General features: G+C 44.0%; 1 protein-coding gene across 1 annotated transcript in view; it reads left to right on the top strand.

The window, feature by feature from the left end:
• Positions 1 to 19,682, top strand: part of LOC124784692 (probable 39S ribosomal protein L45, mitochondrial) — a 99,732-nt gene that overhangs the window by 26,339 nt on the left and 53,711 nt on the right. The window contains exons 3-4 of the mRNA XM_047254124.1: positions 10,233 to 10,349; positions 10,827 to 11,030. Coding sequence (XP_047110080.1) covers positions 10,233 to 10,349; positions 10,827 to 11,030 — 321 coding nt within the window. The remainder of the gene's footprint in view (positions 1 to 10,232; positions 10,350 to 10,826; positions 11,031 to 19,682) is intronic.

Below are 19,682 nucleotides of genomic sequence, written 5' to 3'. Positions count from 1 at the left end.
CACTCTCTCCTAAAATTCTCCCAGTAAACCAAAGTCGACCATTCTCCTACCCTACCACAGTTCTCACATGCTCGTTCCACCTCATATCGCTTAGCAACATTATGCCCAGATATTTAAATATCTGGTAAATAATGGTATATGGGGTACGAGAGAGACCCCTTCAGTTGCCGGATCTGTGAGAGTAGTAGCTTCAATGACAGTTTTTCAATTAGTTTTAATTTGCAAGTTGTTGATATCATAGTTGAAGCTTGCATTTATGTGTTTAAACCTGGCCACAGAACGGCAAAGAAAACTGTTTATATATAAGTGAGTAATCATTTCAAGTTGTTACGATAAAGTGTCAAAAAGTACTTGACCAAAATATAGCTTGGATAGCACTTGGATGGGTCACCGTTCGGTCTGTCGTGTACTGTTGGCAAGCAGGGTGCACTCAGCTACTTGACTGAGAAGTAGCGACACTGGTCATGAAAACTGCCAACAGCATATGCTGACCACATTCCCCTCCATATCCGCATCCAGTGATGCCTAAGGGCTGAGGATGGCGTCATGGCCGTTCAATGCCGTTGGGTCTTCAAAGCCTGTTCGGATGATATTTATTTATAAGTATATCGGTCAAGTACTTTTTGGCAACAATGTGAAACGACAACTTGCCAAAGTAGTACAGATTAGATTTAATAAAAATACAATATCCTCCACTTTGGGCATCCTTTCTACACAACTGACCTGCCAAATTATAATGATTAATGTTAACAACCCCTAACTCAGAATCCCTGTACCAGTCCTCCATAATACACATAATATTATTATTGTCATTGTTAATTGAAACTTGAAGTTCAAAAGATTAATTTCTCAAGCTCTGCGAATTATAGCTTACAATATGAAAATATGTAGAGTAGAGAATGGTAACAGTTGTACTTACACTTTACTGTGTCATATCTGATCCTGTTTTGAGGTGGGGTGCCAAAAATCCTTGAATACTACAGATTTTCTGCACCTTGTATGTCTTTCTTTGGCTGCATTATAATGCTCACTGTCGCTGCTACAGGTGAGGGAGGCTCTTCTGCTGCCAGCAAAGGGTCGTGCTCTACTGCTGCTGGGTTGAGCCTCTGACTATCGGTTAGATTTCTCTGCTGCTAATGTAGGGTCCTCTGCTGCCAGCAAAGGGGTCCTCTGCTGCCAGTGTTGATATTGTAGTTGAAGTTTGTGTTTATAACTTTATATCTGGTCACAGAATGGGAGAGAAAAATGTTTGAGATTTTTTCATTTGGTTGAATGAACCACACATCAGTTGTCCAAAACTCAAAATCAGTTATATGAGCCTATTGAGTGAACCAAATGGTTATATGTTGGGAGTATAGGCATTTGCAAGGGGAGGCAGGGTGAGAGGGGGACCTATGCTCCTTCCTGGAATCTTGGGTACAGACTTCTATTCATTACAGAATTCTCACACATATATAAACTGTCCAGTCACATCAGTGTGATCTCTCGTCAAAAACCTGAATAATCACATTTTGCAGTGTGAAATGCTGCGACTTGCAGAAAAAGAGTCAGTCAGGTTCTGAAAGGTGCCTTCAGGGGTGTGGAGCCATGCCAACTTCAGTTCTGTGGCCAACTGCACTCGGTTTCTCTGTTGAAGATATACTGCTTGAACAGCCTGATTGAGGTGGTTTAAAGCCAGCAAGTTTGGTGGGCAGGGGAGGACAGGGGCTGAGAAAAAACAAACTGCATGTAGGGATGGACATGATCCCCAAGGATAACTGCATACTTGTGTTGATCCATTGTGTTTTCCAGAATGACAATAACACCCAAGGAATGCCACGAAAACATTCCCCAGACCATAATGCTCCCTCCTCCAGACTGGACCTTCTGACAGTTGTTTCAGGATGTTTGCTGTCAGTCCTATGGAGCATAAACGAGATTCATCTGAAAAGACCACCTGTCACTACTCAGTGAATGTCCATTTGCAGTATTGGCATGCAAATTCCAGCCTTTGTCACCCATGAACAGTGGCCAGAAAGGGTTTATGAACCAAGCATCTGCTGCAGAGACCCATACACAACAGGGCTTGCAGATCAGTCAATGGGGAGAGACTGTTGATAGCTCCTTGGTTCATCTATGTGGTCACTTACTCAACAGGTGCATGTCTATTCTCCCATACACATATCTCTAGCCATCATTCACCTCTATCATCTGTGGCCCGTGGTAGACCACAGTTGCCTCAACACCTGTTTTGAATAGCACAATTTTGCCATTGGTATCCTTTAACCATGGCAGCATGCAAACAGTTTACAAACCTAGTTGTTTCGGAAATGCTTCCACCCTTGGCCCGAAAGCCAATGATCATGCCCTTTTTGGAATCAGATAAATTGCTCTGTTTCTGCATTATGACAATGACTGCACTGTTTTCCACATTGCCCTGACACATTTTATATCGCCTCCTGACACCTCCCATCTGTGAGTGGTTATTGCACTTAGCTGGTTAATGTGACAGTACTGTGTAATTATATGATTGTTTGTGACTGTATTACACTGTAGCTCTAGAGTTGCTGAAAGCGATGGGAAATGCTTTGGATTTCACAGATGTGAGCTCAAAATTAATTTGTCAAAGAGTTACACGAATATCTTGTAATGGTAGATTCAGATCATGATACATTGCTATAAAGTTTGTTGAGATCACTAGACTGTTCACATTTTGAACAGATACTGTAGAGAGAAAGTAATCATTCAGTTTTTATATATATATATATATATATATATATATATATATATATATATATATATATATAGACACACACACAAAGATGATGTGACTTACCAAATGAAAGTGTTGGCAGGTCGACAGACACACAAACAAACACAAACATACACACAAAATTCAAGCTTTCGCAACAAACTGTTGCCTCATCAGGAAAGAGGGAAGGAGAGGGAAAGACGAAAGGATGTGGGTTTTAAGGGAGAGGGTAAGGAGTCATTCCAATCCCGGGAGCGGAAAGACTTACCTTAGGGGGAAAAAAGGACGAGTATACACTCGCGCACACACACACATATCCATCCACACATATACAAACACAAGCAGACATATTTGAAGACAAAGAGTTTGAGCAGAGATGTCAGTCGAGGCGGAAGTGCAGAGGCAAAGATGTTGTTGAATGACAGGTGAGGTATGAGTGGCGGCAACTTGAAATTAGTGGAGATTGAGGCCTGGTGGATAACGGGAAGAGAGGATATATTGAAGAGCAAATTCCCATCTCCGGAGTTCGGATAGGTTGGTGTTGGTGGGAAGTATCCAGATAACCCGGACGGTGTAACACTGTGCCAAGATGTGCTGGCCGTGCACCAAGGCATGTTTAGCCACAGGGTGATCCTCATTACCAACAAACACTGTCTGCCTGTGTCCATTCATGCGAATGGACAGTTTGTTACTGGTCATTCCCACATAGAATGCGTCACAGTGTAGGCAGGTCAGTTGGTAGATCACGTGGGTGCTCTCACACGTGGCTCTGCCTTTGATCGTGTACACCTTCCGGGTTACAGGACTGGAGTAGGTGGTGGTGGGAGGGTGCATGGGACAGGTTTTACACCGGGGGCGGTTACAAGGATAGGAGCCAGAGGGTAGGGAGAGTGGTTTGGGGATTTCATAGGGATGAACTAACAGGTTATGAAGGTTAGGTGGACGGCGGAAAGACATTCTTGGTGGAGTGGGGAGGATTTCATGAAGGATGGATCTCATTTCAGGGCAGGATTTGAGGAAGTCGTATCCCTGCTGGAGAGCCACATTCAGAGTCTGGTCGAGTCCCGGAAAGTATCCTGTCACAAGTGGGGCACTTTTGTGGTTCTTCTGTGGGGGATTCTGGGTTCGAGGGGATGAGGAAGTGGCTCTGGTTATTTGCTTCTGTACCAGGTCGGGAGGGTAGTTGCGAGATGCGAAAGCTGTTGTCAGGTTGTTGGTGTAATGGTTCAGGGATTCCGGACTGGAGCAGATTCGTTTGCCACGAAGACCTAGGCTGTAGGGAAGGGACCGTTTGATGTGGAATGGGTGGCAGCTGTCATAATGGAGGTACTGTTGCTTGTTGGTGGGTTTGATGTGGACGAACGTGTGAAGCTGGCCATTGGACAGGTGGAGGTCAACGTCAAGGAAAGTGGCATGGGATTTGGAGTAGGACCAGGTGAATCTGATGGAACCAAAGGAGTTGAGGTTGGAGAGGAAATTCTGAAGTTCTTCTTCACTGTGAGCCCAGATCATGAAGATGTCATCAATAAATCTGTACCAAACTTTGGGTTGGCAGGCCTGGGTAACCAAGAAGGCTTCCTCTAAGCAGCCCATGAATAGGTTGGCGTACGAGTGGGCCATCCTGGTACCCATGGCTGTTCCCTTTAATTGTTGGTATGTCTGGCCTTCAAAAGTGAAGAAGTTGTGGGTCAGGATGAAGCTGGCTAAGGTGATGAGGAAAGGGGTTTTAGGTAGGGCGACAGGTGATCGGCGTGAAAGGAAGTGCTCCATCGCAGCGAGGCCCTGGACGTGTGGAATATTTGTGTATAAGGAAGTGGCATCAATGGTTACAAGGATGGTTTCCGGGGGTAACACATTGGGTAAGGATTCCAGGCGTTCGAGAAAGTGGTTGGTGTCTTTGATGAAGGATGGGAGACTGCATGTAATGGGTTGAAGGTGTTGATCTCCGTAGGCAGAGATGCGTTCTTTGGGGGCTTGGTAACCAGCTACAATGGGGCGGCCGGGATGATTGGGTTTGTGGATTTTAGGAAGAAGGTAGGGGTGCGGGGTGTCGGTGGGGTCAGGAGGTTGATGGAGTCAGGTGAAAGGTTTTGCAGGGGGCCTAAGGTTCTGAGGATTCCTTGAAGCTCTGCCTGGACATTGGGAATGGGGTTACCTTGGCAAACTTTGTATGTGGTGTTGTCTGAAAGCTGACGCAGTCCCTCAGCCATATACTCCCGACGATCAAGTACCACGGTTGTGGAACCCTTGTCCGCCGGAAGAATGACGATGGATCGGTCAGCCTTCAGATCACGGATAGCCTGGGCTTCAGCAGTGGTGATGTTGGGAGTAGGATTAAGGTTTTTTAAGAAGGATTGAGATGCAAGGCTGGAAGTCAGAAATTCCTGGACGGTTTGGAGAGGGTGATTTTGAGGAAGAGGAGGTGGGTCCCGCTGTGACGGAGGACGGAACTGTTCCAGGCAGGGTTCAATTTGGATGGTGTCTTGGGGAGTTGGATCATTAGGAGTAGGATTGGGATCATTTTTCTTTGTGGCAAAGTGATATTTCCAGCAGAGAGTACGGGTGTAGGACAGTAAATTTTTGACGAGGGCTGTTTGGTTGAATCTGGGAGTGGGGCTGAAGGTGAGGCCTTTGGATAGGACAGAGGTTTCGGATTGGGAGAGAGGTTTGGAGGAAAGGTTAACTACTGAATTAGGGTGTTGTGGTTCCAGGTTGTGTTGATTGGAATTTTGAGGTTTTGGAGGGAGTGGAGCTGGAAGTGGGAGATTGAGTAGATGGGAGAGACTGGGTTGGTGTGCAATGAGAGGAGGTTGAGGTTTGCTGGAAAGGTTGTGAAGGGTGAGCGAGTTGCCTTTCCGGAGGTGGGAAACCAGGAGATTGGATAGTTTTTTGAGGTGGAGGGTGGCATGCTGTTCTAATTTACGGTTGGCCTGTAGGAGGATGCTCTGAACAGCCGGTGTGGACGTGGGAGAGGAAAGATTAAGGACTTTTATTAAGGATAGGAGTTGACGGGTGTGTTCATTGGCTGAGTTGATGTGTAGGTGAAGGATTAGGTGGGTGAGGGCAATGGATTGTTCAGTTTGGAACTGGTATAGGGACTGATGGACAGAAGGGTTGCAGCCAGAGATGGGAACTTTAAGTGTGAGGCCTTTGGGGGTAATGCCAAATGTCAGACAGGCCTGAGAAAATGGAATATGGGAGCGTAATCTGGCTAGGGCGAAGGCATGTTTGCGGAGGGAATGTAAATAAAACTTAATTCACCCTTCACAACCTTTCCAGCAAAACCTCAACCTCCTCTCATTGCACACCAACCCAGTCTCTCCCATCTACTCAATCTCCCACTTCCAGCTCCACTCCCTCCAAAACCTCAAAATTCCAATCAACACAACCTGGAACCACAACACCCTAATTCAGTAGTTAACCTTTCCTCCAAACCTCTCTCCCAATCCGAAACCTCTGTCCTATCCGAAGGCCTCACCTTCAGCCCCACTCCCAGATTCAACCAAACAGCCCTTGTCGAAGATTTACTGTCCTACACCCGTACTCTCTGCTGGAAATATCACTTTGCCACGAAGAAAAATGATCCCAATCCTACTCCTAATGATCCAACTCCCCAAGACACCATCCAAATTGAACCCTGCCTGGAACAGTTCCGTCCTCCGTCGCAGCGGGACCCACCTCCTCTTCCTCAAAATCACCCTCTCCAAACCGTCCAGGAATTTCTGACTTCCAGCCTTGCATCTCAATCCTTCTTAAAAAACCTTAATCCTACTCCCAACATCACAACTGCTGAAGCCCAGGCTATCCGTGATCTGAAGGCTGACCGATCCATCGTCATTCTTCCGGCGGACAAGGGTTCCACAACCGTGGTACTTGATCATCAAGAGTATGTGGCTGAGGGACTGCGTCAGGTTTCAGACAACACCACATACAAAGTTTGCCAAGGTAACCCCATTCCCGATGTCCAGGCGGAGCTTCAAGGAATCCTCAGAACCTTAGGCCCCCTGCAAAACCTTTCACCTGACTCCATCAACCTCCTGACCCCACCGACACCCCACACCCCTACCTTCTATCTTCTTCCTAAAATCCACAAACCCAATCATCCCGTCCGCCCCATTGTAGCTGGTTACCAAGCCCCCACAGAACGCATATCTGCCTACGTAGATCAACACCTTCAACCCATTACATGCAGTCTCCCATCCTTCATCAAAGACACCAACCACTTTCTCGAATGCCTGGAATCCTTACCCAATGTGTTACCCCCGGAAACCATCCTTGTAACCATTGATGCCACTTCCTTATACACAAATATTCCACACGTCCAGGGCCTCGCTGCGATGGAGCACTTCCTTTCACGCCGATCACCTGTCACCCTACCTAAAACCTCTTTCCTCATCACCTTAGCCAGCTTCATCCTGACCCACAACTTCACTTTTGAAGGCCAGACATACCAACAATTAAAGGGAACAGCCATGGGTACCAGGATGGCCCCCTCGTACGCCAACCTATTCATGGGTTGCTTAGAGGAAGCCTTCTTGGTTACCCAGGCCTGCCAACCCAAAGTTTGGTACAGATTTATTGATGACATCTTCATGATCTGGGCTCACAGTGAAGAAGAACTTCAGAATTTCCTCTCCAACCTCAACTCCTTTGGTTCCATCAGATTCACCTGGTCCTACTCCAAATCCCATGCCACTTTCCTTGACGTTGACCTCCACCTGTCCAATGGCCAGCTTCACACGTTCGTCCACATCAAACCCACCAACAAGCAACAGTACCTCCATTATGACAGCTGCCACTCATTCCACATCAAACGGTCCCTTCCCTACAGCCTAGGTCTTCGTGGCAAACGAATCTGCTCCAGTCCGGAATCCCTGAACCATTACACCAACAACCTGACAACAGCTTTCGCATCTCGCAACTACCCTCCCGACCTGGTACAGAAGCAAATAACCAGAGCCACTTCCTCATCCCCTCGAACCCAGAATCCCCCACAGAAGAACCACAAAAGTGCCCCACTTGTGACAGGATACTTTCCGGGACTGGACCAGACTCTGAATGTGGCTCTCCAGCAGGGATACGACTTCCTCAAATCCTGCCCTGAAATTTGATCCATCCTTCATGAAATCCTCCCCACTCCACCAAGAGTGTCTTTCCGCTGTCCACCTAACCTTCATAACCTGTTAGTTCATCCCTATGAAATCCCCAAACCACTCTCCCTACCCTCTGGCTCCTATCCTTGTAACCGCCCCCAGTGTAAAACCTGTCCCATGCACCCTCCCACCACCACCTACTCCAGTCCTGTAACCCGGAAGGTGTACACGATCAAAGGCAGAGCCACGTGTGAGAGCACCCACGTGATCTACCAACTGACCTGCCTACACTGTGACGCATTCTATGTGGGAATGACCAGTAACAAACTGTCCATTCGCATGATTGGACACAGGCAGACAGTGTTTGTTGGTAATGAGGATCACCCTGTGGCTAAACATGCCTTGGTGCACGGCCAGCACATATCTTGGCACAGTGTTACACCGTCCGGGTTATCTGGATACTTCCCACCAACACCAACCTATCCGAACTCTGGAGATGGGAACTTGCTCTTCAATATATCCTCTCTTCCCGTTATCCACCAGGCCTCAATCTCCGCTAATTCAAGTTGCCGCCACTCATACCTCACCTGTCATTCAACAACATCTTTGCCTCTGCACTTCTGCCTCGACTGACATCTCTGCCCAAACTCTTTGTCTTCAAATATGTCTGCTTGTGTTTGTATATGTGTGGATGGATATGTGTGTGTGTGCGAGTGTATACCCGTCCTTTTTTCCCCCTAAGGTAAGTCTTTCCGCTCCCGGGATTGGAATGACTCCTTACCCTCTCCCTTAAAACCCACTTCCTTTCGTCTTCCCCTCTCCTTCCCTCTTTCCTGATGAGGCAACAGTTTGTTGTGAAAGCTTGAATTTTGTGTGTATGTTTGTGTTTGTTTGTGTGTCTATCGACCTGCCAGCGCTTTCATTCGGTAAGTCACCTCTCATAATGTACAGGGCTAATTATTCATTTTTTACAAAGTTCTCAATTTTCCAAAATATTACATGTTCAAATATGATTGATTCATGAGTAAATTGGGAAAATCACAGAGTTTACACTGTGTCCACTGTTGGCGATATGATGGTGTCTCGACAAAATGATGACAAAGGACAAAAACAGTTTTTTTGTTGGAATATGTATAATGTTTATGTGTTGCAACAATGCAGTTTTCATTAAGAAGGAATTATCGAAAAGAACTGCCATGCAACCAGAGCACTGTGCATTGGTATCAACAGTTTATGGACACTGGTTGTCTCTGTAAACAAAAAACTACTAGTTGACCAAGTGTCCCAGATGCAACCATGGAGAGAGTGAGGGAAAGTCTCTTACGCAGTCCTAAAAAAATCAGCGGCCCATGCAAGTCACGAACTTAGAATACCACAGCAAATTCTGAGGAAGATTCTTCGATGGTGGTAACATTTCAAACTGCACTGTCTGTAGCTCATGCAACAGTTTTAAATGGCAGTTTCTGTTTTGCATCACAATGCAGGTAGCACTTGAGGCAAAACATTTTGTCTCCAAGCTGATATTCAATGATGAAATGCCTTCTATTTATCTGGAAAGGTTAATCATTGCAATGTGAGAGTGTGAGGCACTGAAAATCCTCATCAAATTGTGGTGCATGAACAGGATTATCCAAAGCTTATCTGCGCAGTGTCACCAACAAAGTTGTATGGAGCGTTCTACTTGTGTGAGAATACATCTACATCTGTGACATGTATCTCTTACCTTGATATCACTGGATTGGATGTAGTAGTGAAGATGACGTGGCTCTGTTCCCTTGTCGATCTTGCCCCTTTCTTGCGCCCTCCCAAAATCACATGACCTGATGCCTTGTGACCTTTTCCTTTCGGGGTACATTAAGGGCTGTGTTTACGTACCACCATAGCGAGCAACACTTCTGAGAATGCATCAGTGTTGTTGTGGTGAGTGTTGATAGGATGTTGCAACATAAGGTATGGAAAAAACCTGACTACTGCTTGGACATGGGTTGTGAGACTAGAGGGGGCAAAAAGCATTGTGAGTTTACAGTTCTATTTAGGCTTCAGTCATATTTGTTTGTGTAACACTTTGGAAAATACAGAGCTATGAAAACAAATGAATCATTTGTAGTAACACTGTATCACAACCCATCTATAACTGGCCAAGAGATATAATGAATTTTAACAAATTACTTGATAGTAAGATATCAAAACTACTGATGACTTACATCAAAACTCAGCTGCTGCTCTTGAGCAGCTGTACCAAGTTCATCAGAAAAAAATGTGTGTTCACCCTGACTATTGATTGTCAATACTTTTATCGTATATTTATTGTAATGTGTTAAATTCACTACTTTCAGATATATTTATGAATTGTCCTTTGAGTTTGTGTTTTTGGAAGATGGAAAAGTAACTGTTACATTTTATTTCAGAAATGTATCATCCCTGGAACATATTCATGTGGCATTAAATGTACTTTATTGAATTCACAACATGCAAGGTGTTATAAACACTGGAATCCAAAGTTTAAGAGGCTTAGGGGGCTTAAGGTGAGTTCTTACAGTTACCTAAATTTAAATTTCGTTGGTAATTTAAATGTAAAAATGAAAAATAAATGAAGTTAGTGTCAGGTAGTTAAAAATCCCTGCCTGTTAATAGCAGACTGAGACTGGGATATATCAAACAACTGAGACCAAACCATATGTACATTGCATTCCATTATAATTTGTCAGAACTAAAAGGAAAAAAGGGGAAGACAAAAATAGTGTAGAGAAGTGATAGAGAAGCTTGAGGAAATGTGCATAACAACAGGTACTTGGGTCATAAAGTTGGAAGAAAATTCACGGCAAGAGAAAACAAAGTGGAATGTTGCTTGCCTGTATGTAATTTGTAATTATGAAAATTCTGTTCATCATGTTTCAATTACAGTATACAATATTCATTGATGAATGTCACTAACAAACCCTGATGCTGCCCTTTTTAGGTTTTCCCAGTTATCTAGTAAAGTTTCATTGTCTGGCTTTCAGGTTCAGAAAATTGAATTACCAAATTTTGAAGAAGACACGGACGAACTGTCTGAGGAAGAAGTACGGAGTAGACTTAAGGAAAGAGGTCTTCTCCCACCAAGGCCATGGGTAGAAAGACCATTTTTCATAAGTTGCACAGGTGGTGCATTTGAACCATATGTTCCACCAGAAGGTGATGGGAAAATGTCTATAATCTCTGTTCCAGTAAGTAGATTTAAATAACTAGAACTTCATGTATCCATCATAATAAATGAAGAAATTTATGTCTGTTTGCAAGGGATCTCAGTTACTATTTTTGTAACATATTCTTTTTGTGAATGGCAAAAGGCAAGGGGACTCTACAGCTGTCTGAGGACATGTGGCTCTACTCTTTGGCGTAGTGACCATGGCATCCTAATGGGTAAAACATTCCAGCGACTGAGTAGTTCCCCATTCAGAACAGCAGACAGGGACTACTCAGGAAGATATCATCATCAGGAAAAAAAAAAACTGCCATTCCTAGGTTTGAGTGTGGAATTTTAGATACGTTGATCGGGATGTAGATTGGAGAATTTAAAATGGAAAATGGAGAAGTTGAAGTTAGATATAGTGAGAATTAGTGAAGTCCGATGGCAGGATGAGCAGGACTTCTGGTCAGGTAATTACCATTGTACAAATACAAAATCAAATAAGGATACTGCAGGAGTAGGTCTAATAATGCATAAGAAAATAAGAACGCAGGTAAGCTACTATTACAGCATAGTGAATGCATTATTTTAGCCATGATAGACACAAGCCAACACCCATCACAATAGAACAAGTTTATGTGCCAACTAAGATGACAGATGAGGAAGAGATTGAAAGAATATATGATGAGATAAGAGGAATTATTCAGATAGTTAAAGGGAGAGGAACATTTGATTGTGGTGGGGGACTGGAATTCAGTAGTAGGAAAAGGAAGAGAACGAGAAATAGCATATTGAGTGGAAAAGGGGGGGGGGGGGGTGAGAGAGGAAGGAAAGAGGATGCCGCCACATAGAATTTTGCACAGAGCATAATTTAATCAGTGCTGTCACCTGGATCAAGAATGATGAAAGAAGGTTGTATACTTGAAAGAGATCTGGAGACACTGAACGGTTTTGGATTTATTATATAATGGTAAGACAGAGATTTCAGAACCAGATTTAAACTGTAAGACATTTCCGGGTAAGGTGTGGACACTGACAATAATTTGTTGACTTTGAGCTGTAGATTAAAACTGAAGAAATTGCAATAAGGTAGGAAATTAAGAAGATGGGCTCAGGAAGAAAGAACCAGAGATTGTTGAGAACTTCAAAGGGGAGCATTAGGGAGCGGTTGACTGAAACGGGGGAAAGGAATACAGTAGAATGCAAATTGGCAGCTTCAAGAGATGTAATAGTGAAGGCAGCAGAGGATAAATAGGTAAAAAGACAAGGCCTAGGAGAAATACTTGGTCATTACAGGAGATTTTTAATGTGATTGTTGAAAGGTGAAATTTAAAAATGCAACAAATGAAGCAGGTGAAAGGGAATACAGGTGTCTAAAATATGAAGTCCAAATGACTAAGCAGGGATGGCTAGAGGACAAATGCAAGTCCTTAGAAGCATGTGTAATTTGTGGAAAGGTAGATACCACCCATAGGAAAATTAAAGAGACTGGTAGAGAAAAGGGAAGCAGCTGTATGAATATCAAGAGCTCAGATGGAAAACCTATCTAAGGAAAGAAGGAAAAACTGAAAGGTGGAAAGGATATGTAGAGAAGCTATACTAGGAAAATGAACTTAAAGACAATATTATAAGAGGGTAAGAAGAAATAGATGGTCAGAGATACGACACTGCAAGAGGAAACTAACAGAGAGCTGAAAGACCTAAGTCGACACGAGGCCTCTGCAGTAGGTGAAATTCCCTCAGAACTGCTGATATCCTTGGGAAGGCAGCCACACTTTAACTATCCCACTTGTTGTGCAAAATGTATGAGACTAGGGAAGCACCCTCAGATACCAAGGATAATGTAATAATTACAATTCCAAAGAAAGCAGGTTCTGACAAGGGTGAATATTACCAAACTATGAATTTGATAAGTCATTATTGCAAGTTAATCACACAAATCATTTAAAGAAGAAAGGAAAAATTGGTAGAAGCCAACTACAGGGATGATCAGTTTGCAAGGCAATACTGCCCCTCCAACTTATTATAGAGGATAGGTTAAATAAAACTAACCTATGTTTATGGCATTTGTAGACTTTCAGAAAGCTTTTAGTAATGTTGACTGGAATACACTCTTTAAAATTCTGATGATAGTAGGGAGAAAATACAGGGAGAAAAAAAATTATGTACAACTTGCACACAAACCAGACTGCAGTGGGAAGGCATGAAAGGGAAGCAGTGGTTGAAACGGGAGTGAGATAGGCCTGTAGCTTATCTCCAATGTTATTCAAGCTGTACATTGAGCAAGCATTAAAAGAAACCAAAGAAAAATTTTGAGAAGAAATTAAGTTTCAGTGTGAAGAAACACAATCTTTGCAGTTTGCATATGGCATTGTATTTCTATCAAAAATGGCTAAGGACTCAGAAGAGCATTTGAAGGGAAGAAACAGTATCTTGAAAGGAGGCTACAAAAAAAGCAAAACAACAACAAAAGCAAACAAAACAAGTATAATGGAATGTTGTCAAATTAAATCAGCTGCTGCTGAGGGAATTCAACTAGGAAACAAGACACTAAAAGTGGTAAATGAATGTTGTACCTCATAACAAAAAAGCCATGAGGTGGCATCTCCAGAAGAAGAATATTGGACAGTCTTACGGGACAATAGCTCATAATGGATACAATGTATGGCATAGCCACATGGCAGGAGAGGTACAGTTCTAGCTAATGTGGTAAATAGCATGATGAGCAAGGGTAGACTGAGGTTGATTGCCAGGCGGTGATCACATACAATGATCGTACCTAGGGGGTGGTGCTGGGAGGCACCTACACAGCATTAATGTATGTTTGCTTGGACGTGTTGTCTCCCCCAAGGAGGCATTGCTTTGCAGTAGTGGATGTGGAGTAACTGTTGCATTGCATGAGCCAGTTATGCATTGGAGATGCCAGCTAGTGCCCAGTAACTAGGTGGTAGCCCTGTGGGGAAATGGCAAGTTGCGTATCAGCAAGTTGACCCTCACCTATCTGGGCACCCTGGGAATGCTCCTAACCAGACCTATGTCTTCGGGACTGTCAGATGGCCTCCAGTTTTACTAGCTCCCAGTCAGCGCAGACAGGAGCTTGCAGCCAGAAGTACCCTCCTGGCAGCACAGTCACGGGCTTAGTGACTCCGATGCTGGTAGTGGATACCCTTCCATCTCTAAGATGGGTCCTGGCACGCAAGGGAGCTGCAGCAGTGCAGGCATTCTTGGTTGGGCAGTACTGCTGCATGATCTTCTTCCAATCTCCAGTCAATCTCAGGTGACCTATAAACAGAGAGAGGAGAAGACGTAGCTGGGATTGGGGAAAAACACCACTGAACCAGAGGGCAGGAATGGATTGGGAGCAGAAGCGGAGATAGCAAAGGATGGTGGAAGAGAAATGAAAGGTGGCTTCTCTGCAACAGGCCTGGAGGTTAGTGGCAGCTGGGTCACCCACCACAGATGGAGCTGATTTCCATGGCATGTTACTGTTTGGTCCCCTGTAGACAGAGTCAGCTTGCAGTTCCCTAGTGTTGCCAGATGACCGCCAGAATCCACTTGTTCTGGCGTCCAAAGCCCTTTGCTCAAATGTGGGTGCCTGGCCAGAAGCATGCAGCAGATCACACTGCAGACAGGCCTCCATGCATTGAGCATGAGATGGAGGAGTGTACAGGGCTGATGGCCATGGAGGATTTCCTCTGGACTCATCGCCTGTATTGGTGTCAATCTGTAGGAACTTAAAAAAAATATGATTGCACCTTATCCATAGGAGTGTCAGTCACGGATTTCTTCATCTGTATTTTAAAAGTTTTCATCAGTATTTTGGTCTCACCATTTGATTGATGGTGGAAAGGCAGACAGCAGGTGTTGAACACCATTTTTTGTAGCAGAACTCACCAGAAACCTGGGAGTGAAATTGTGGCCCATTGTCTGACACCAGCGTGAGATGATGTTCTTCAATAGTGAAAATTCTGCTGATTACTGCAACCATAGCTTCTGCACGGCATGAGACCAGGGTGAGCATGTTTGTCAGGGAGTCACTTGCTGTTGTTCACACTGATGACAGTTGCGGGCAAGATGTTTATCTGCTGGTCTTTCCCCTGCCAGTACACAGGGCGCTGGGCATGTGAGCTCATGAGACACCCCAATGACTTTGGTACAATAGCTGTAACATTGCCAGGTGCAGATATAGTATCAGGCTACCCTGAGAGACCCTTCATCCCCGGTTAATAGGATAACTTCATCCACCAGGATTAGCCAATATCATAGGTGGAAGTAATGTCATGGTGGGTGGGAGACCCAATCGGGAATCCGGTGCAGTCAGTGCTGTTGTATGTACTGCAATACCTGAGTACTTGTTGTAAGATGGTGTTCTTGGCTATGGCCACAGCTACACAGACCCCCATAACAGGGAAAGGATCCACCACCTGTTGAGCCTCTTCATTTGCCTGGAAGCACAAGATATCCCCTTGTTTGAACTCTGGGTTGGGCCCCAACAGGAGATGGGTCAAGCTGCCGACAGTGACATGGTGAGTGGTATTGTGGATGTGAATTTCGTAACGAGAAAAAGTGCCCAGGGCTGGAGTTGGTCGGCAGGCCTCTCAGTTAACATTGCTGCAGGACTGAAGAGGGAGAGCAACAGCTCATGATCTCTAATGAGGTGAAACATTGCTCTGTATGGGAATACATGGAATTTATTCAGTGCAGAGATGATTGCCAGAGCCACTTTAACAATTTATGAATGTGTTTTCTACGTAGCATTGAATGTCTTTGACACGAATGTGATCAGATGTTCTGAGCCATCTACAACTCTACACGCTGGCAGGGCCCTCCAGGTCCTGTTCAGAGGCATCTGATATCACTAACTGTTTGCCCAACTGAAGTATGGCAAGACATGGTGCTGATAGGAGGGCCTGGTTCAGGTTCTCGGAACGCTTGTTCAGGTGCCTGTGACCCACAAGTTTCCTAAGTGTTCTGCCATGTGGCCTCCTTCACCACAATGTTGTCTAGGTGATTTATGCAGCGTGGAACATCTTGCAGCAGTTGCTCGAGGAACCTTTGAAAGGTTGCCAAGGCACTGGCTCCCTGAAAACCAGGCATTTGAAACTGTATAATCCATGTGGCATGTTTACTATCAGGACTTTCTATGATTCCTCATCGAGGGTAGCTGTAAGCAAGCTTTGGAGATATCAACCTTCGAAAACTAGTGACCTCCATGAATGCAAAGAAAAGCTCGTCTTGTTTCAGAATGGGACACATATTAATCTCTGACTGGGAAATGACCGTAACGTTAGAATCTCCACAAAGATGCAGTTTCTGCAAAGTTTTCTCTGCAAGAAGTAAATGTGTTACTACTCACAGGCTTGGGTTCAGTGACATCCAAGGCTTTCTATATATCTCTCTATCTATCTATCTATATCATTCTTGATAGCATTCTGCAGTGTGAGAGGCACAGGTCATGCACAAAAGAAGTAAGGGCATACCAATTTCTTTGACGCAATGTGCGCCATAAAGTTCATCGCTTTCTCTAGACTCCCAGAGAAAATGTAAGGCGACTCCATACTGAGGGTTTTCGATCCCCAAAGAGGAAAAAAGCATCAAGGCTGAATAGATTGTCTCTATCCATATTGAGAACCCCCAAAAATGTGAGGTTTCTTACAACATTTTTGCATCGCCATTTCCTTATTTTTTGGAGTCACAAACAGCATTTCCAGCTGAGTCTCCCTGCAATTCAGCCACCAGTGCTGAGTATGACTGATTGATTGTTTATGACACTGATAAATCCCACACAGGATCCAATGACATGGCAGTGTTAATGCAAGTAGGTAGTTAACAGAGCACACATTTTGTCAAAGGTCATGTGTGTCAATTGCATAGACGGGCCAGTTTACACAAAGGCTGATACGTACTGGATGAGATCCACAACAGGAAAAGAGATTTTACCATGGCTGATTTCAGTACTTGGTATGCAGCAAAGTGCTGCTGGAGGCACTTCTCATGTACCTCCCACCCTTCTACCTGCTCATTTTAGGGCGGGAACAATGACAGATTTGTAGCCAGTGGCCGAGAGAGCATTGCCGGCAACAAAGCTTCCTGACATTTCTGTCCCTCTACCTGCTGTTGTAGAAACTGCTGTAGCTCAATTTCCATCGAAGTACCCTGTAAGGTAGCCTGTTGTACAAGGTCCATTATTACTAACAAATAAAATTATGCTGTAACTCGCAACATAAAAGAAGCAGGACATAGCACCTCCAGAACAAGTATATTTAATAATCTCTCAGGAAAATAGTTCACAGCTGATACAATGTGTGGTGTAGCCATGTGGCAAGACAGGTACAGTTCTAGTTAGTTTAGTAAATAGCATGATGAGCGAGAGTAGACCGAGGTTGATTGCCTGGCAGCAATCTCATACTTAGGTGGTGCATCGCAGGTGGCACTAGGAGGCACTTCGGTAGATTCCATGCTAGTCACTCAGGTGTGGTGTCCCCTCTTTTGTTTTGCAGTAGTGGACACGGAGTGACAGTTGCATCATGTGTACCAGTTGGGTGATTACAGCTGACATTGGAGACATCATCTGGTGCCCAGTGTCTAGATGGTAGCCCAGTGGGATGTCACAGTTAAGTTTGCTGTTTGGGCAGTAAGGTAATTGATGATGGTGGAAGTAGAGAGGGTATAAAATGTAGACTGGAAATGGAAATAAAAGTGTTTCTGAAGAAGAGAAATTTGTTAACACTGAAAATAAATTGTAGTATTACGAAGTCCTTTGTGTCGGTATTTGTCTGGAGTGAGCCTCGGAATGGAGTGAAATATGGATGATCAACAGTTCAGACAAGAAGAATAGAAGCTTTTGAAATGTGGTGCTACAGAATAATGCTGAGTATAAGATTGGTAATATGATTAATTTATGAGGTGGCTCTGAGTGAAATTGTGGAAAACAGAAATTTATGGCACAACTTGACTAAAATAAGGGACTGGTTGATAGGACACATTCTAAGACATCAAGGAATCATCAGTGAAGTACTGTAAGGAAGTGTGGAGGTAAAAAGTGTAGATATTTACCAAGAAGTGAATATAGTAAGTTGGTTCAAGTGAATGTATGTTGCAGCAGTTATTGAGAGGTGAAGAGGTTTTCACAGGACAGAGCAATGTGGGGAGCTGCATAAAACCAGTCTTCAGGCTGAAGACCACAACAACAAGATTTACAGTGCCCAGTTGAACTATTTTATTTCTACAGAAAGCATTTCATATTGTGTAGAGTTAAAGCTTTTTCCAAATAGTTCGGGATGAGTGTTTCATGGAGATGGGGAGGGGCTGCTTTAGGCTGCAATATAGAGCCCCTGCTAGTATCTGTTGACAATACATGCTGCACCCAACTATAATTTACCATCAGAAGTTGGTTGCAGTGATGCCCATTACCTGCAGTCTTGAATTATCCACAGTAACTTTTAATAAGTAGGTGTTGTGTTGAAATATTGGTAAATATGCTATTTCCTCAAGAGATGACACAATCTACATCTACATCTACATGATTACTCTGCAATTCACATTTAAGTGCTTGGCAGAGGGTTCATCGAACCATAATCTTACTATCTCCCTACCATTCCACTCCCGAACAGTGCGCGGGAAAAACGAACACCTAAACCTTTCTGTTCGAGCTCTGATTTCTCTTATTTTATTTTGATGATCATTCCTACCTATGTAGGTTGGCCTCAACAAAATATGTTCACATTCGGAAGAGAAAGTTGGTGACTGAAATTTCGTAAATAGATCTCGCTGCGATGAAAAACGTCTTTGCTTTAATGACTTCCATCCCAACTCGCGTATCATATCTGCCACACTCTCTACCCTATTACGCAATAATACAAAATGAGCTGCCCTTTCTTGCACCCTTTCGATGTCCTCCGTCAATCCCACCTGGTAAGGATCCCGCACCGCGCAGCAATATTCTAACAGAGGACGAACTAGTGTAGTGTAAGCTGTCTCTTTGGTGGACTTGTTGCATCTTCTAAGTGTCCTGCCAATGAAACGCAATCTTTGGCTCGCCTTCCCCACAATATTATCTATGTGGTCTTTCCAACTGAAGTTGTTCGTAATTTTAACACCCAGGTACTTAGTTGAATTGACAGCCTTGAGAATTGTACTATTTATCGAGTAATCAAATTCCAACGGATTTCTTTTGGAACACATGTGGATCACTTCACACTTTTCGTTATTTAGCGTCAACTGCCACCAGCCACACCATATAGCAATCTTTTCTAAATCGCTTTGCAACTGATACTGGTCTTTGGATGACCTTACTAGAAGGTAAATTACAGCATCATCTGCGAACAACGTAAGAGAACTGCTCAGATTGTCACCCAGGTCATTTATATAGATCAGGATCAGCAGAGGTCCCAGGACGCTTCCCTGGGGAACACCTCATATCACTTCAGTTTTACTCGATGATTTGCCGTCTATTACTACGAACTGCGACCTTCCTGACAGGAAATCACGAATCTAGTCGCACAACTGAGACGATACCCCATAGGCCCGCAGCTTGATTAGAAGTCGCTTGTGAGGAACGGTGTCAAAAGCCTTCCGGAAATCTAGAAATACGGAATCAACTTGAGATCCCCTGTCGATAGCGGCCATTACTTCGTGCGAACAAAGAGCTAGCTGCATTGCAGAAGAACTATGTTTTCTGAAACCATGC

The sequence above is a fragment of the Schistocerca piceifrons genome, chromosome 1, assembly GCF_021461385.2.
Source record: "Schistocerca piceifrons isolate TAMUIC-IGC-003096 chromosome 1, iqSchPice1.1, whole genome shotgun sequence".
NCBI classification, from domain to species: Eukaryota; Metazoa; Arthropoda; class Insecta; order Orthoptera; family Acrididae; genus Schistocerca; species Schistocerca piceifrons.
The sequence above is the reverse complement of the archived record's forward strand: the minus strand, read 5'-3'. Positions and strand labels throughout refer to the sequence as shown.